General features: G+C 36.8%; 1 protein-coding gene across 1 annotated transcript in view; it reads right to left on the bottom strand.

Annotated features, from left to right (window-relative positions):
• col14a1a (collagen, type XIV, alpha 1a) overlaps positions 1 to 17,251 on the bottom strand; it is a 119,841-nt gene that overhangs the window by 41,414 nt on the left and 61,176 nt on the right. The window contains exons 23-31 of the mRNA XM_041988851.1: positions 15,917 to 16,033; positions 13,226 to 13,372; positions 12,019 to 12,093; positions 10,031 to 10,170; positions 6,829 to 6,952; positions 2,110 to 2,253; positions 1,706 to 1,870; positions 1,530 to 1,568; positions 1,178 to 1,316 (exon numbers count right to left, since the gene is read on the bottom strand). Of these exons, the coding sequence (XP_041844785.1) occupies positions 1,178 to 1,316; positions 1,530 to 1,568; positions 1,706 to 1,870; positions 2,110 to 2,253; positions 6,829 to 6,952; positions 10,031 to 10,170; positions 12,019 to 12,093; positions 13,226 to 13,372; positions 15,917 to 16,033 (1,090 nt within the window). The remainder of the gene's footprint in view (positions 1 to 1,177; positions 1,317 to 1,529; positions 1,569 to 1,705; positions 1,871 to 2,109; positions 2,254 to 6,828; positions 6,953 to 10,030; positions 10,171 to 12,018; positions 12,094 to 13,225; positions 13,373 to 15,916; positions 16,034 to 17,251) is intronic.

Below are 17,251 nucleotides of genomic sequence, written 5' to 3'. Positions count from 1 at the left end.
AAAAAGGAAGTCTCATGCTCAGTGTTGGTACACAAAAGTTTTCTGTTCTTCTGTGGTATAGTGTTAGATAAATATAAGTACTTTTAATGTGCATTTTTATTTCAAGTCCTGCTTTTGTACAGCTTCTCAAAGTAGTAGCCATAATGGTCTAAATCTGCTAAAAAAAAAAAACACTTAAGATACACAAATTTGACCAAAAAAAAAAACAAAAACATAAAAACCTTTAACTCTTTTTATTTACACTATATTTTGCTAAAGTCATGTTGTTTAATTTATTTGTGAAAAGATTATCTAAACATGTTCAGATGATCATTGTTGTAATGAAATATTCATTCATTCATATTTTGTTTAGTTATTTCAAAATGCAAATATTTATTAAAACCTGTCAACAAGCTATTTATAAAAATCACACATGCAAGATTTACATCACAACTACTCAGCCACATGTATGCAATAAGCTCTGGATCCACTTATGGAAACATAATCTTCATTTAACAGTCTACGATCTTTGAGCTCATCATTTGTGCTTGTTAATACTGATGGCAAGTTCAACGTGTAGGACATGACAGTTAGCAACTACAACATGGTCCAGTTGTAATGAGCGATGTCATGTGTGTATGCTAAAACACTCTGAAAACAAAGACACGGAGGAAACATTCCTGATATGTTTGCCTTTGTCTTTTGTGCTTTTCTATGAGCCACACATTTCACTAAATCTCACTGACACAACTGCTGAAAAGCTCTTGCCCTAGCTGGCAATTTAAAAGCCCTTTGGTGTTTGTTTCCCACTGTGAACAGTAAGCACCCTCCACACCCAGGGGGAGAAGAGGGGGGCCTCTTATTAAGCAAGCATAAAGCAAAAATCTAACATTTAAGAAATTATTTGTTGTACTAAAAAGGGGAAATGACAGCTGGCTAGAGACTGGTACAAAATATGTTACTACTGTAACAAATTACCCTAGTTACCAAATGAGTTGCTATGTGCCATCCGTGTCTCGTGCACTAATAAATTGATGCAAGATATCTCTTATGAAGGACAAATAAATCCCTGAAGAGAAACAAACTAATGAAATCACAAGTTGGAGAAGAATTTCTAAAACCTATTCTTATAAACAGATGATTACCAAACATATTCTGTTTGATTCCTTCTCCTTAGTGTGGAAATGTTGGTACTTACTTGGTGGGCTGTAACACCAGGGCATTACGGTGTAACCTGTAGCAGGGGTAGCTGTTGAATGAACCAGGCTCCATAGAAACTCCAGGAATGTTGCTGTACTCCTTCTCCACCAGGCCAAACTTCTCCATCATTTTGAAACCTGAAGCAATGTTTTTACAGTTATCGTCATCATCATCATCCTCATCATCATCACTATGAATGGCACCCCACTGTATAATCAGTGCTATCACAGTAATTACCAGCCCCACCATTTGGGCTGTCATTATGCTATTGCAATCAGAATTATTGGCTTCCTAGATGGATGTCTGTGGTCTGTTGTCCTGTACATTGTTCCTGTCATTGAACCTCTTACCTGCCATTGTGTTACCACTCATCAAAACAGATGGACAAGCTGAAAGACAGAAAATAATTTCCAGTTCATTCTTAGCATTTTCAACTCATAACTGAAATAAATTCAACACATATGTCTCTGTCTCTACCCCTGTCTCTAGTCTGTTTCTGTTTAAACCATGAGCTGGTGTTACTCACTGGCAGTGGCAGCTTCGCAGACAAAGGTAATGAGCTGCTCTTCTATTTTCTTCACGGCATCCAGATCATCCACAAAAAATACATGTCTGTCACTGGGTTTACTGGCAATATTCACCAGCTCGCCATAGTCTGCATCCGCAAAGCCAATGGCGAAGATGATATAACCTGAAAACAGGATTAAATCAGGAGACATTATATTGAGACAATACAAGCTTGAAGGAACATATTGACAAAGTTTTGGCTTTAATAGTCACATTTTGTAACAACACAAGGGACATACTAGTAATACTGTCAGAGGAAGTAGGGGTATAATGCAGGATGAGGTCTGTGCCTAATCCTGACTAATTCTGAATGGTCATTTCTGGCTATGTCCATCTTATTTTTGTGAGTAATAAAATGCCCACCATCCATTTGCATCTCCTTTGACACTTTGTTGACATCATCTTGCGAACGTCCATCAGTCAGAACAACCAGGACCTTAGGAACACCCCTTCTAGCTCCCGCTTCAGGGATGAAGATGGATTCCTTCACATGATTAATGGCTCTACCTAAGAAAAGACAAAATAAACTCAAATAATGAAAACCTCCATATATTCACTCTCTATGATGGTTAAAAAAAGTGCAACAACCGACTAAAAGCTATCAACCTGGAAAGAAAAATGTTTTTTCTCCATTTTTCACTATTAGGAAATATAAATGGATCATCTTATATCATAAAACTGATTATAACAGAATAATCAGTTTTACCATAAAAGATTGTTTTAATATAAAATGTCCCTGTTTACGATTACCTGTTGCAAGAATGTGATTATGTGCATCTTTTGATGAAGTAAACACATTTTGTTATACATCCTTTTTTCTTTTGGTAGTGTGGCAGTGATGAGCTGGCGTACCTCCAAGTTTTTAACACAATTGCAACACTATTATCTGAAGTTTATGAATTACTTTAACCCCTTTGCTCACCACACCGTTATTAATAAGAAATGTAATGTCATCACTGGTGTAAAATTTTAGAGTTCCAAGATTCTAGATTAAGATAATGATTAGGCCAATCAAACATATTGGAATAAATGGATATCTCTAGAAACAATTAAAAATCCTCTTTCCCATTTTAATTATGGAGATGAAACCTTAAGATCTTTCCTTCAACTTTAACATATTTGGTAATATTAAATATTTTACTCTGTCACTGACATTAATAAAATACCCTACAGGAGCCAGTAATTATAACGTGACAGTGTGTGACCTAAAGGCCACCGATGTCTTATCTCAGCAGAGTGCATATTAGCATTTTAAAATGGTCATATAATAGTCAAAGCCCTATCTTTTTCAGCAGAGCCTAAACACAACAAATGAGATTGACACAAATATGTTACAATGAAGTCTGCAGCAGTATGTCTTTAAAGTTAAAACCACATAAAGTTTAGTCAGTGTGCACGTTGATCACTTGTTAATGGACTTAATCAGTGAGTAAAGCCTGTCTAGACAGTATTAAAAGGTTTCCAGACCCACACATAACAAATGGTGTGCTTATTCTGTAGTGAATTCAATTATGCTTTATTAAGCTCTTTAAAAAAGTCCAACCAAAAAAATGAAAGTCATGTAAAATTTAAAAGACTACTTGCCCTCAGACTGCTTCCTGCAGCTGCATGGGAAAAGAAACTGGGCTAAAGCTAAATCATGAACTCTGACCAGATGATGGATGGTCATTATTACAAATTACAAGATACAGTCATGAGAATAAGAGGACTTGAAGGTTTTCTGTGATGGCTTTAATTGATCTAAATGTATTATGTTAATGCAAACCAATCTGAAAGCTGTCTGATCATCCTGCCCAGGTAATTTCTACTGAAGGCCAATATTAGCATATTGTCCATCATAATTTGCATGAATTGTTCTTATAGCTCCATTGCTCATCTCCACCTGACCTTTTCAAAATGAAAGAGACAACCACCACCATTTATCCTCTCAAGTCCCTCTGTCGTTTCACACGCTCTCCCCTCGCTCCTCTCGTGCTCATTAGTGTGTTTGAGTTATTAAGACTAGCTTAAACAATGAATGGCTCCAAAAGTTCAACAACCGCACAAGTATATGTGGCAGAAAAGGATCAACAGTAGGGTATGTGCATGGGATCTTAATTGCTCAGTTTCTAACAACAACAAAAAAAAAAAAAAAAAAAAAAGTTCTCAGACTATATCATCACTGCTCCACTGTCTTCTTTTTTTTTTAACTAAGCTGTCAGTGAGTGCTTGGCCTGTAAAATGTTGAGACATCAGATATTTGCCAGTAGTACATCTGTTTCTACATTGTCTTCTGATCAGATGGGCAAGACTGGAATTACAACACAAGCAAAGTGACACACATGATGGAGCAGGGAAGAGAGCAGCGGCAGTGAGAGAGGAGGGTGGAGGACGGATGTCAGCGGATGGTAGAACAAAGAGCAAGAAGAAAGAGATCAGATGACCAAGATGAGAGCATGTAAAAGTGAATATAAGAAAAAGTTAAAGAATAAATAGATAAAAATAAATAAATAAATAAAACCAGCAGCAAAGAATACAGAAACTTGACAAGGCAGCGAGTTTCAGACCCCCATCATCAATCAGCGATTTGTCACACAGTGTGAGTTGAATGTCAAATTGGATTTGCTTTCATGTCTGGAAGTGTGACAGCTTTGTCTCGGACATCTAAGAAAGGAAGCAATATGACAAAACAAATAAAAAAAAGCTGAAATCTACTTTTTTAGCAGGCAAAGTCTTAGTGTAATCCATTAAAATAAGAAAACCTTTCCTTATTGTTGACTTGTGATTGACTTGTGTACTACAGGGTTCCAGGGACTGACATAGCTACAGTCAAATGCTTTGAAAGAATTGAGATTAAACAACTAAATCATCAAATTTAGTATTGAAAATTCACAATACAGGCTTTTAAGTGCATTGTACCAGTTTTTATGTATTCATATCTGTATGTATTCACCCATACATTAACTCACAAATGACACAAACAATGAAGCAGGATGCCTGGTTAAGTAAATCCACAGAAGGCAAATCAAACCAAATATAAACACACATGCAAAATCACTTGAATTTGAATCTTTTTAAGTAGAGAGTGAAAACCACTTCCTGTATTCTGTACAGTCAAGCAGTGTGAATAATGAGCACAGCTAGTTATATAGTGTAAAAATGTCTAAATACAGCATGCACATGTACACATATCTACTGTAAATAGTGACTAGACAGGGATAAAGACTATAATAGCACTAAAACAATTGCTCTCTAAGCTGTTTACAAGCTCACTAATACCTCACTAAAGCATTTGTAGTGAGAAGCCAAATCCCAAAATCTCACCTTCAATCATCTAATTCCTCAAAATGCTCCTCTAGCATATTTGTAGATGATAGTGGACAAAAAATAGACTATAACATCTACAAGGAAGCTGCTTCATTCACATAATGTTTATAAAATAATAAATTAAATAGGATAATGTTAAAAGGATTGATTTCCTCATTGCTGATTCATCAAGCCCAACTAAAGAGAAACTGAACTTCTGTTGATGTAGTTTCAACTCTGCAGCCAACTGTATGAAGATCCCAGGCGGGATATTAAGTATTCTCCTTACATGTTTATGTACGTTCACACAACATTTCTCAAAGTCAAAGATGATGAACAAACAAACAAACTTCACTCTTTTGCTGTGTAATTTGCTTTACTCAGAGGTAATAGAACAGACAATATAAAGTAAGCAAACCATTGCTAACTTTACAGTAAATACTAAATAAAGCATCATGGTTTCTTAGGCTAACAATTATAGGTAGGCTTATCCCAAACATCAGCCAGGCTGAAAGGATAACAGTCGGAGACCTAAGACATTTTCTTAAGAACTTTTGGGTATTTACACAGTGAGGAAGCCTGATGGGGTTTCAGAATTTGTGAATGACTAAGTTAACAGACAAACTACTGGTCTGCCAATGGACCAGAGACATTGTATATTAGTAAGAATACTTGGATATCTGCACAGTTTGCATTATAAACCAGAATGTAAAATCATTGGGAGGGGATCTGACAGGTTCCAAATTTATTTTACAACCTAAAACTAACTCCCTGGTCATAGACAATTAACTTCTGCAATAAGAACAATGAGGAGTCCTGCAGCAGACGACTGGCCTACAGACTATTTTGTCTTTTATACTGTTGAATTCTAAGAAACTTTAGTTGATGTAAAAGAAATTTGGAAAATAAAACACCTGAGAGGAAGAAAGAAAGCAGAAAAAAAGGGAACTAAGCGAGAGAGAGGAAAAAGGTGGGAAAAAGGTACAGGGAAAAGAGAAGAAAGAGGAGCCAAAGTATGGATGTGGAGATCTCAGATGCAGCTAGGTTTTCCTCAAGGACACAATTACTATGAGCAGACACTGAGCCATGACCCAGATTTTAGTAGAAAGAAAGTGTTCAGAACAGCTTGTTTTACCTGCAAAGTCACATAATCCGCTGAATTATCAACACTCATGTATTTATAAGTACAGTGGAAGATTCCACAATTTTTTTACTAGACTGCTTATGCTTGCATTCTGACCACAAATTTAAATAATTTATATGCTTCAGTACATGACAGCAGCGCTCAAGATTGCAACTATTTAACTGGCATTTGCAGCCATCTTTGAAGGCAGTGCACTATTTTTTTACTCTTAGCACCAACCTTACCAATTAGTGGCCATGACTGTCTGTCCTAAACACCAGGAAGAAGTGAGAACTGGTGTGTTTTAGCATTTTAGATAGGACATACATACATAGTTTTCTTACCACCAGTAGCTACTCCAGAGTTTTTTAGTGTGCCACAAATCTTCCCCATGTAAGATTTGTGGCATGTAAATGGAGTTTGCTGTAGGTAGACATGTGTCGCCAACTTTGAAGACAAGTTGACATGTTCTGCGAGTGCTATTATAATGATAACTTTTATGCAAGCGAAAACTATTTGCTGACACAAGCTGCAAAAAAAGGTACTTTGCAGATGTTTGTGTGGTGAGACCGTTTGGTCAGCAAGCAGAGGTAAATAAAAGGGAAATCTGAATCAACCTGAATTGCTCCATATAAAGTATTACCACAATGATTCTGCTAACACTCTGCTCTAACCTGTCTTTGTGTTTCCTCCCTTGTATTTGATCCTCTGAATAGCTTCCAGCAGTGCCTCCTTGTTGCCATGGGAACTCAGCTGGAATTCTGTCCGCGCATCATCGCTGAACTGAGCAATGGCCACCTGGAGAAAGACAGACACAGAGATGTAAGTTCAGAGCACATGTCAAGTAAAATTATTCAAAGTTAAACTCTCTTTTGTCTGAGCCAATTTGAATTCAATTTTGCTGCAAAAGGATAATTTACCCCAACAATGAATATTTTGCCATTACCTGTTCACACTGATGTCAGTCACAATATAAGTGCAGATAATTTTCACATTTGTGTGTGCAGACTTCTTTTAACAGTCTCCAAAACAAACAGCAAGAAGCCAAATTACTACAAACAACGTAAGTGGCATTTGGTGGAAGACGTTATAAAGCCAAATGGTCGTGCTCCGCATCCAACAACCTGAAATCCATCGCATTATCTCCTGCAATTTCTACATTTATTTCAAACAGCAAACACAGCAGCGAGCAGATGCTGCCGTTTTTCACTGAGGGGAATATTAACCAATTTGCTGAGCTTAGTCAGTCCTAAAAGTAACACTTCTCAGATAAACTCAGCTATACATCACTCAAAAGGAGCTGGTATATAGCATTTCCATGGTTTAAGGGTAAGGGCTTGTTGATAAAAACAATAATAGGTCACATACAGTATTTTTACTTATTAATCTGGAGCTCTAATATTAACATCACGATGTTCATTCATGATAACATCATCAATGCTTCCCCAATGATAATGGGTCAGGATGTGAATCTTTTCATTAGAACATTTCACTGTAACAAGATAAGCAGTGTTGTTCAGGATGCTATCACACCAGGATAGGGCAGGAGACTCAGTTTTAATTGGGTGAGGAATTTCAAAATATTTTGCACCTCATACACTGCACTTCACTCAAGTTGACCAAACTGCCTGGGCAACGTCACATAGTTACAAGAACTGCTCTCTAGAGGTGATATTCACTAAAACGGCCATTGACCAATAAGAAAGTAGATCGAATCTGGCCAGGACTACCACAAGTGAATAATGGAGCAACACTAAGTTTATGCAGACTTGGGGTTTCTATTTTTAATTTGGTGTTCAAACCTAATAAGGTTTTCACAAGAATCCATCCAGTATGAGCAGCAGGAGAGGCAGCGATTTATCTGACATGTTGTGTTATGTCGCAACCTACTTCACCTCCTCTCTTTGGTTCACTGGATGGTTTGTCACACTGAGTGGACTGCACAAGGGTTCCCTTGCAACTTGCAAGTGAACAGAGACCCTTGGTTTTTAAGCTGACCAGATTTTGCTGATTTGGTCCGCACCAGAATATATATGCATGTTCACACTGTTCCAAATGTACCGCACTGTGGACCAGGGTTAGTTTAAAGTGGACCAAACAGTGAAAGTGGGAATCTGCCATCAGCGGTTTCAATGTTGTGGCTGATCAGTGTATGTTCAGACTCCTAAATCAGAACTATAATCAATCTAATTGGGTTCCAAGAGAGATGAACAGCTATCATTACATCCAGACAGCTAATGGTGCTGTTGTTGGCTCAGGTCAGTCCACATTTAGCAGCCAACCTTCTCTTTACTTTGCAGCCAACTTTCTCCCATTACAGTCAGAGTTTTGCTGCAAGGACCCTACTGCCAGAGGGTTATAGGGAACTGTGGGGGGAAGCAAAGTGCTTAACAGCAGAGAATTACACAAATAAAACAAAAGGGTTTAGCCAGCACCTCTACAGTGTGACAAATGAACCAGCTGAGGTCTGCTGACACAGTGGAGGCCATGCAGGAAGGAGGCACAAATAAATCAGTTCACAGTGACAATAGGGAAGCAGCTGCCCCAAGTTACAGCCTGGCATTACAACTGCTAAATGCAAGAGCAGTGGAAAGCATTGAAAATTATATTTCTATATTAACATGATTAAAAGAATTGTTACAGTGCAATTAGTCTCTGCTCAAACCACTTGATGTTTATTTCAGCTTTTAATGCATTTAGACTTAACTCCTTAAAACCACCACTCATGCCAGAAAAGTAATGCTTCCTGGCATAGGACTCAGTCGCAGCAAATGAGCTCAGTTAATCGAATGCAGCTCAGCAATGAAAGTTCTTCCAGAAAGTTAAGATTGACTCATTGGGGGTTTAAAGTTTCACTTTCCTAAACTTTTCAATGCATACAAAGCCATGGCCAAGCTGATTTCTCTGGAGACTGCCAAAGAAAATTGGGAGAAAGAAAGAAACCATTTAATGTGAAGTTATGCCAATATTAGCACCTTCCCCAAACAATAACAGAGCATATGCATGACGAGGAAAATAAAGAATCTTAAATGGCTTAAAATAATGGGGAACGCTGTGTCTTATCTCTATGTCTCTTTCCTTCTCAAAGTGAAGGAATTAAAAAAGCACAAAATAGAAAATTTCTTACATAAAGCAAACTGCAGATCTTGGTTTGACATATTACTTGCTTCCACTATTATAAGCATCCTGCCTCCACCATGCCATTATCTATTGAACAGAAATCTAGTTTTGGGAGATTTTAAATGAAAATAAAACAAGTTTTACTTTTATTTTTGATGAGTAGGTAGACATGAATTGGGTTGAGGTTCATCAGGGATATAGGTGAATGAGCTAGTTACAGTGATGGGCAGATGAATATTCATTTTCCTGTGTGCTTGACATCATGCTTGCAAAACAACAAAAATATACGTTGATTCTAAAGGAGTTTTTAAATCTTTCTTTAGCAGAGATTAACACCTAAATACACAGTTAAGATATATAATCTGGTTATTTTATCTGTGGTTTTCACTGTGGCTCCATTTGGCTAACACTAGATTCACCATGAGAATATATCCTTCAGTAGAAAACTGTAAAACAAAGAGAATGAATCATAATCCCAGTTAACTAAAATTAAAAACTTAACAAACCTTTATGTATCTCTTTATTAAATGGTGTCTCTGCAGTGCTGTAATGTTCACCAGAAACCGACATTTAGACTGGACAGTCTGGCAGTCATGAATGTAAATACCAGCACTCCAGGGAAACTCACTGTAGCTTTCTTCATAGCAAGCCGGTCAAGAATAAAATCTTTAAATGAAAGGTAAAAAGAAGTCCAACTCAAGGTAAACCTACTCTTTGGTGAAGTAATAAAGGTTATGGATGTGGCCTCATGACTACCTGGGTGCCATCGGGTCCAATCAGATCAAGTGATCCCATGGTGCTGTAGAGAAAACGAGTGATCTTCATGAAGTTATCATCGCCAATGGACCAGGAGCCATCAACCAGGAACACCAGGTCTGCCTTGGCCTCCTTACACACTGTGTAGAGAAAAGTATGATAGTCAGCACATCATTTAGCCTTTGCATTTAAAAGTCATTTTACACAGGATGAATGACGTTAAAGAACAAAACATCAACTAACCGCTTAGTATATTTAGACTAAGCGAACCTTTATAGCAAGGTCAAAGGATACACAAAGACCAGATCATAGAGGGTAAAAAATGTAGGATTCAAGAGGTTAACAGCCTAATGCACACAAACATGCTCTCTGTCCATATTTTGTTTTCTTTTGTTAGCTACTCATATTCCTGGTCCTGTATCGACTTTTAACTCTGCTTCTATTCTTCTCAGGTTTCTCAATGACTCCCAGTAGCCTTATCACTGCTGCTGTAAAGTTGTTTTGGGATTTTTAAGAGTTTTTGAGCTCCAAGTCGCAAAATTCCAGCCTTTGTTTATGACCATATCCATCTCTATAAATTCCAATGAAATACGTGAACTGCTTGTAATTCTAAATGCATTAAGGGGAGAGGAAGAAAGAGAGGGTAAAATTGTGAGGATAAAACTGTGATGACAATACTGACGCTTCACCATGATTCCTGCCTGTGCTACCATCTGTCTTTTTGTTTTTCTTCCCACCTACTTGTGAGTCTTTTTCTCACTTCTGCTGCTACTACTGCATCCTTCTCTACATTTGTCTGTCTGTTACCACCCCATTTCTGTGTTTTTATACTATACATCGCTTTGTTTTATGCCCCCACTCTCTTGGTCATTTTGCTTTAGCTGTCTGTCTTTCTCCAACTTACTGAAAAACTTAAGGCTTTGTTTTCTCTTTTCTCTCTTGTCCTGAAAAAAAGGTTGCCTGTTACTTCAGATAGAGGCATTGGCATGACAAAGGTCAGAATCTGAAACAGAAATGCTTTGAGACAGACTCAGCAGGTGTGTGGGTTCACATCTGTGGACCTCATGTTGCAGGGCAACCTTTGAACAGAGGAGGGGGGTTCATTGGAGAATGAACTTCCAACCTTTTATTCCTAATCTTTAGTTTCTATAGTCTTTTGGCATTACATAATCATTTAGGAGGGGCCATATTTTACCTAAGAGTATTTTATTGACAGTTGTAAGATAAATCTTGCAATTCTTATGACTTGCATGTAAACAACACAGTAATAATTATGTTAAAGTCTGGGGTTTCCATTGCAGCTTGCAGCTGATGTAGTTTGTAATCCTATCTGCTATCATCTGCTGATTTAACCTCCAAGGGCAATGGCTTTGGCAGTGCGGCTTCTGGAGTAGTCAGATATTTGGATAACAGATAAAGGATGTAAAAGCTAATTCTCCCAGTTCCATGCGCCAATCACTGTTTTAATGCAGATAGATTTGATGAAACGTTGAATTGCCATTAGACAACTGCCAGTGGTTTTGTGGTTCTATTTCAGAAAATAGGATGAGTCTTTTCCTCTACACAGGATGTTTACTTGAAGGCAATCAAGCCAACCTAAAGGTGAATGGTCAATACTTCTTGAACTGTAAATTGGCTAAAGAGCAAACCAAAAATTCCCCAGTGCTTTCATGCATAGTATCCACTACAGGGGACACCTATGCAACAAAATCTGCCTAAGAGAAGGACAGAAAAAGAAAATGACACAGCTTTATCTTTATAGAATATTTATATGATAGAAATATGGAAATATATTATATATATATATATATATATATATATATATATTGAAATAAACTAAATAAATAAAAAGTCAAATATGATTAAGAAATAAAAAAAAGCATTACTGTATATGTCTGCAGAAGTCAACTGTGTCTCAAGAATTAATGCAGGTAAGGCTTAAAAATAAATATATGTGTATTCATGTTTACCTAATGCTTCTTACTTACCTTCTCTTGCGGGTGGGATGGTGGGAGGCGACTCTGTGGTGGGTGGTTCAGTTGGAGCCTGAGTGGGCGCTGCCACTAGATCCACACAACCACACACCAACACATGGAAACAAGAAGTGGGTCGTCAATCATGGTGACAGCAACAAGAGACACTATCACAGAGTTTATCTGTCGACCACAGACATACACACTTGTGTGTGTGTGTGTGTGTGTGTGCAGAAGAAAACAGTAAATGAGTTGGCACATTGAAAGACAACAGCAGCTAGTTCCTATCAAGTGAATATTTTTCTTATTCTCGTTTTCCCTTCAAACATTAAGCTCTGGATTTTAATGGAAAAAAGGTTCTTAAGGAAGTTATAGGTTCTCATTTTAACAGCTGGTGTTTATTCAATCATTTCCCCCACACCACTGAATTACAGTACATGTTACTTTCTGTCTACATTCATTCTCCTACACACCCCTCTTCCCTATCGTCTACAAGTTGGGGTCAGCAAAAGAACAAAATTGTTTAGTCCGGTGCAGAGACAACTGCTCTGTAGAGAGTTCTGTCCAATCAGAGTACAGGATATAAATCACCTTAGAGAAGTCTGTGACAAATGGACACATACGTCAGAAAAATATCATAGCACGGATGCAACATAATGACTTACATGTTTAAATACAATTATTTAATATTTTGCTACTGACTCCAGGTATATTTTACAGAATTAAAATTAGTAAACTACAGCAACTCCTAAAACCAAATAGTTGAGCTAACTGTCAAATTTAGTCGCCGGCTGTATTCTACATTTGATGGGGTATGAGTGTGTGATTGTGTGAGAATATCTATCAATAACCCAGGTTGTGAGGTGAGCTCTGTTTGTCCCTGGAGTTGTGTGGTTCAACTCAGCTCATCAGCTTATCAATGAACTACAACAGCTAAATCTATCTCTGCAGAGAGAAAGAGAGAGACAATACAATACAACTGGCTACAATAAGGGAAGCAATAGGTAGAAGAAAAAGTTGCAGAGGGTTAGGCAGAGGGTGGCAGAGTGGTGAATATATAAGCTGTGAAAAATAAGATATGGATTGAAATCATAGACACACTAAAGTGTGAGCAACAGTGGTCTGTAAATGGTTGTTGACAATGAAAAGAAAAAAAAAATCAGTAATGCACCTTAAAATCACTTAAGGTTAGCTGAATGTAAAAGTATGTGCATATACACACGTGTCATGTCGGTGATGGATACAGACGGTCCTTCCAGTTCTTTGATTTGTGTGTAAATGCTGATCTGGTATTGGCTACTAGGTGTGAGGTCATAGAAACACTGGCGGGAAGCTCCACCGCCCAGGTTCACTTCCTGCCTCTGACCATCTGGAAGTGAAGAAATATTCAGATAATTAGTCTACAATTATTCATATTCTGTTCGGGAGTCACAAAATCTGAACTTGTTTTGCATGTTACGATTATTCTGATTTGAAGTGATCAGAACAACTTAATTAAAAACCTAAACTAAAAAACAAAAGAAATGTTTTGATGTCTTTTAGAGAGTCAGCTGCCCCAACATATACATGGTTATACCCAGAACTATATCCAGGTTAGACTAAAAATAAAACCAAGGGTAAAATAAAAGTTTCGAAAATGGTCTCATTAAACACCACCTTATCTAGTTTAATAAATGTGTTTCAGCAGCTCTTTGGCTCAGTGTGCATCAACAACAAACTAAAAGATAAAAACAACAACAACAATTCATCCATGAATTGGCAAGCCAAATATGTTAGCTTCTTTAGAAGTAACTCTTATGGGTCCATCAGGGGAATACAATTACATACAAGTGTTAATATTTGAGAAGCATCACATCACAGAAATAGTCCACACAATCAAAAAGGCCTGTGTGGAAAACAAAGTATTAGCCAGGTCATGGGTCTGCTAACCCAAAAACGTCTGCAACATTGCTATAATTTTGAAGAAAAGCAACCCACAATATACAGTGTTTTTTTTTTAGATCGGATTGTGTGCAAACACAGCCATATCTGAAAATGTCATAAATGCTGTCACAAAGCTAAAAAGCTTGCACAGCATGAGCTACTGCCCTCTGAGGACAAATAAAAGTAAAGCTTGAACTTAAATCTGCTCACTGTAAATGGAGCAGCTCCAAAAATACTCTCTAAATACTCTCTTGGCAACAGTCAGACTGTACAAGAGTTTTATTTAGGTTTATTCAGATTTTAAAGACTTTATTTAGATTTAATCGAAGTGGATAAAATAGAACAGATTTGGTTTTTTTATGGATTTTTTTTCTACTAGCTGATGGATTGGATTGGAACATAATTTAAGTAAACACTGTTGCTTGTTTCTTTCTATTTGTAGGAACCTTTTTCCTGTTGCTTTTTTTCTAATTATTAAATCAGATCTTAATTAAGTTGCTCTGTATTACACAAACTCTAAAGGTCACACTTTTTGTTTTTATGCATTTAATCTCTGATGCCATTTCAAAGCACTTTTCTTCCATTCTGTCCATTGTGTATAAAATTTTCCCTTCCTGTCAGCAAAAATCTGAATTTGTGGATATAATTTTACAACATAAACCAATGCCAAGTGACAGTGTCAGAAGTATTAGACTTTTTTCCTCCGAGTCTCATATGAATATGAACTCAGATGATTGTAAAAGGTGCAAACTGAGACCAACACACATTTCAAGTCCGGCGCTGACAGCGCTTTGTGTTGAACAGTGGAGACATTTTCATGAATCAGCCTGTAAATCTGCAAGGAAACATGTTAAGAGTTTGCAGCTTCAGCCACATCACCAAATATCGCGGCTCGAATAAAGCTTTTAATTTATTGACTGAACATTTTTCCAGTCAGTTAGTTGGGAAAAGCTTTGTTTTTCAGCACATGGGACAGAGACATATGTTGGAAAGAAGAAACATGCACAACAATATTGGACTACAGCTTCTTTCTTATAAATCCTTTATGCAATAACTAAATAAAAAAATCCTTCCACAGATTATTAATATTGCAGCAAAATAAACATTTTTTTCTTGTTGTTCCATATGAGATTATTCAGCTTTAAAAACATAAATAACGTGTTTTAATTCTGGATGAAACATAGGCAGGTGAACACATTTAAGCATTGATACCTTTTGAAAAGGACTGAAAAAAAAACACTTGTAACTTATTTAAATTAATTTGGGTCATTTATTGGTGCTTGCGTCTGAGAAAACTGATTAAATCTGTTATGCTGATCAGAACCGTGTTGACCAAGAACACAAAGTCATGTGATAAAACAGGTACATTCTCTTTATTTCTAATGTTTTTATGTATCAGGACATAAAAGAAAAAAACCCTCTGGCAGTTACACAGATAGAAACAAAAACAGATATATTGTTATTCATAAATGCCACAGAACCAGGAGCAATTTCTTCTTCCATAGGAATAAAGAGCGTAAACAGCTGGCGAGTGCTGCTAATCTAATGCATCTAATTGATTAATCATTAGCAAGTGCAGCACCTCAATAAAAACAGACATTTTCAGCTTGAAAATTCAGGTGTGATACTTAAGAGGAAAGATTAATCAAGCAATGATCAATCTTAAAGAATCAACTGTTGCTGCCTATCAATCTAGGAAGGGTTGTTATTCCAAACAATTTGATAACATAACACAGAGAAAAATGTTTTCAAACTCACTCAATAATTTTTTTAAATAATCTTTATTTTAATAATTCAATCAAGACTCTTTAAAAGTAGCAGCTTAGTGATAAATTATTCTCCGATGGCTCTAATAATTAAAATTCCTGTCAAATAGAGTAACTTCTCACCAGGAAAAAAAAAGTAAAAAAAAATAAAAAATAAAAGTAGAGGAGTGTACTTATTTAAAAATGGGTAAACTGAGGAGTAGCCTAAAAGTTAAAATACTTACTGAGTGTAGACTGTATGGAGACTCTGTACAATGTAGCATGCAGAAGAGGCTGCCATTGAACACACATGCTGGTGGGACGCACCTGGTAGGCGGACAAACCAGAGACACCAAGGAACACTGGAGAGAAATTAAATGAACAATGTCAGATCAATTTAACATATACTTTTTAGTTTTTTGATAAACAAAATGTGGTTTTGTGTATGATAAGATGTTCTGTGCAGAATCTCTTACAAAAGAGCTGAGCCAATTTGTGAATTAGCTCACACAGTCTAATTAGCTCAGAAAACAGATGTGGGAACCTTGTCAAACCACCTTTCCTACAATTTCCCCTCTTCTCTGTTTTCCAGGCATCTAACTCAACCATCACCAGTGTCCACACTCTACACTTCACATTGCTCCTATGATCTTATACTGCCCATTGGAGTCCAACCAGTAAATTTAAATTTCTTTATATACAAACAATTTATACTTATTATATTACATGCCTGTGTTTTAAAGAAGAAACACTCAAAGTGATCTCTGGCATTTAAATTGCCGTCAAAAAGTCTGACAGGTACTGCACAGATCTTCTGTCAGCTATGCTGTTTATTTACAGTAAGCACTGCCGGTATCAATCATCAAACAAACAAACAAACAAACAAAAAAAAGGTGTCTTCTTCGGTCTGCTGCTAGATCATCATAAATGAATGGCTACATAATAAATAAATAAATGAATGGATCCCATCACATTTAGTTGGGTAGATTTCAGAACAGTTAATAAAGCAACAACATTAGTTGGTCCTTTGTGGACAACTATTATGGCATGTTGTGGTAAAGATGCAAAGCAGCACAAGGAATTTAAATAGCTGAAGTTTGTTGTTTAGTGGAATTTGTACCAGAGGCAAGCAAATCTCGCAGGAGCCACTGCTGTATTTTCCTGATTAGCTGATAATATAAAACAAACTTAATTCTTGAGTCAGGAAACTGATATTTTTCACCCGGATCCATATGGCAGTTGCATTGTGCTTTATACTTTTGAATAATGCATTTGACCTTCAGTTATTGCTATAATATTCTACGACATTCACAAACTCACTTTTACTCACATGGACATGCTGCGTTTGCTGGCATATTTAGGCATACGTGAATATGGACATTTAATCTTAATGCACATGCAGGCTGTAGATATTAATAGAAAATATGTTAGGCTGCACGGTACACCAAATAAAACAATTCTGGCATGTTTGCACAGTAAAATGGCCAATGTCTTATAGGAATATCTGAATTTAACCTTCTTTCCTACAACTGCATGCAACAAAATCCAGGAACCCATGACAAAATAATATATTTTGTTTA

The sequence above is a fragment of the Melanotaenia boesemani genome, chromosome 6, assembly GCF_017639745.1.
Source record: "Melanotaenia boesemani isolate fMelBoe1 chromosome 6, fMelBoe1.pri, whole genome shotgun sequence".
NCBI classification, from domain to species: domain Eukaryota; kingdom Metazoa; phylum Chordata; class Actinopteri; order Atheriniformes; family Melanotaeniidae; genus Melanotaenia; species Melanotaenia boesemani.
This window is presented reverse-complemented; position numbering and strand designations above follow the sequence as displayed.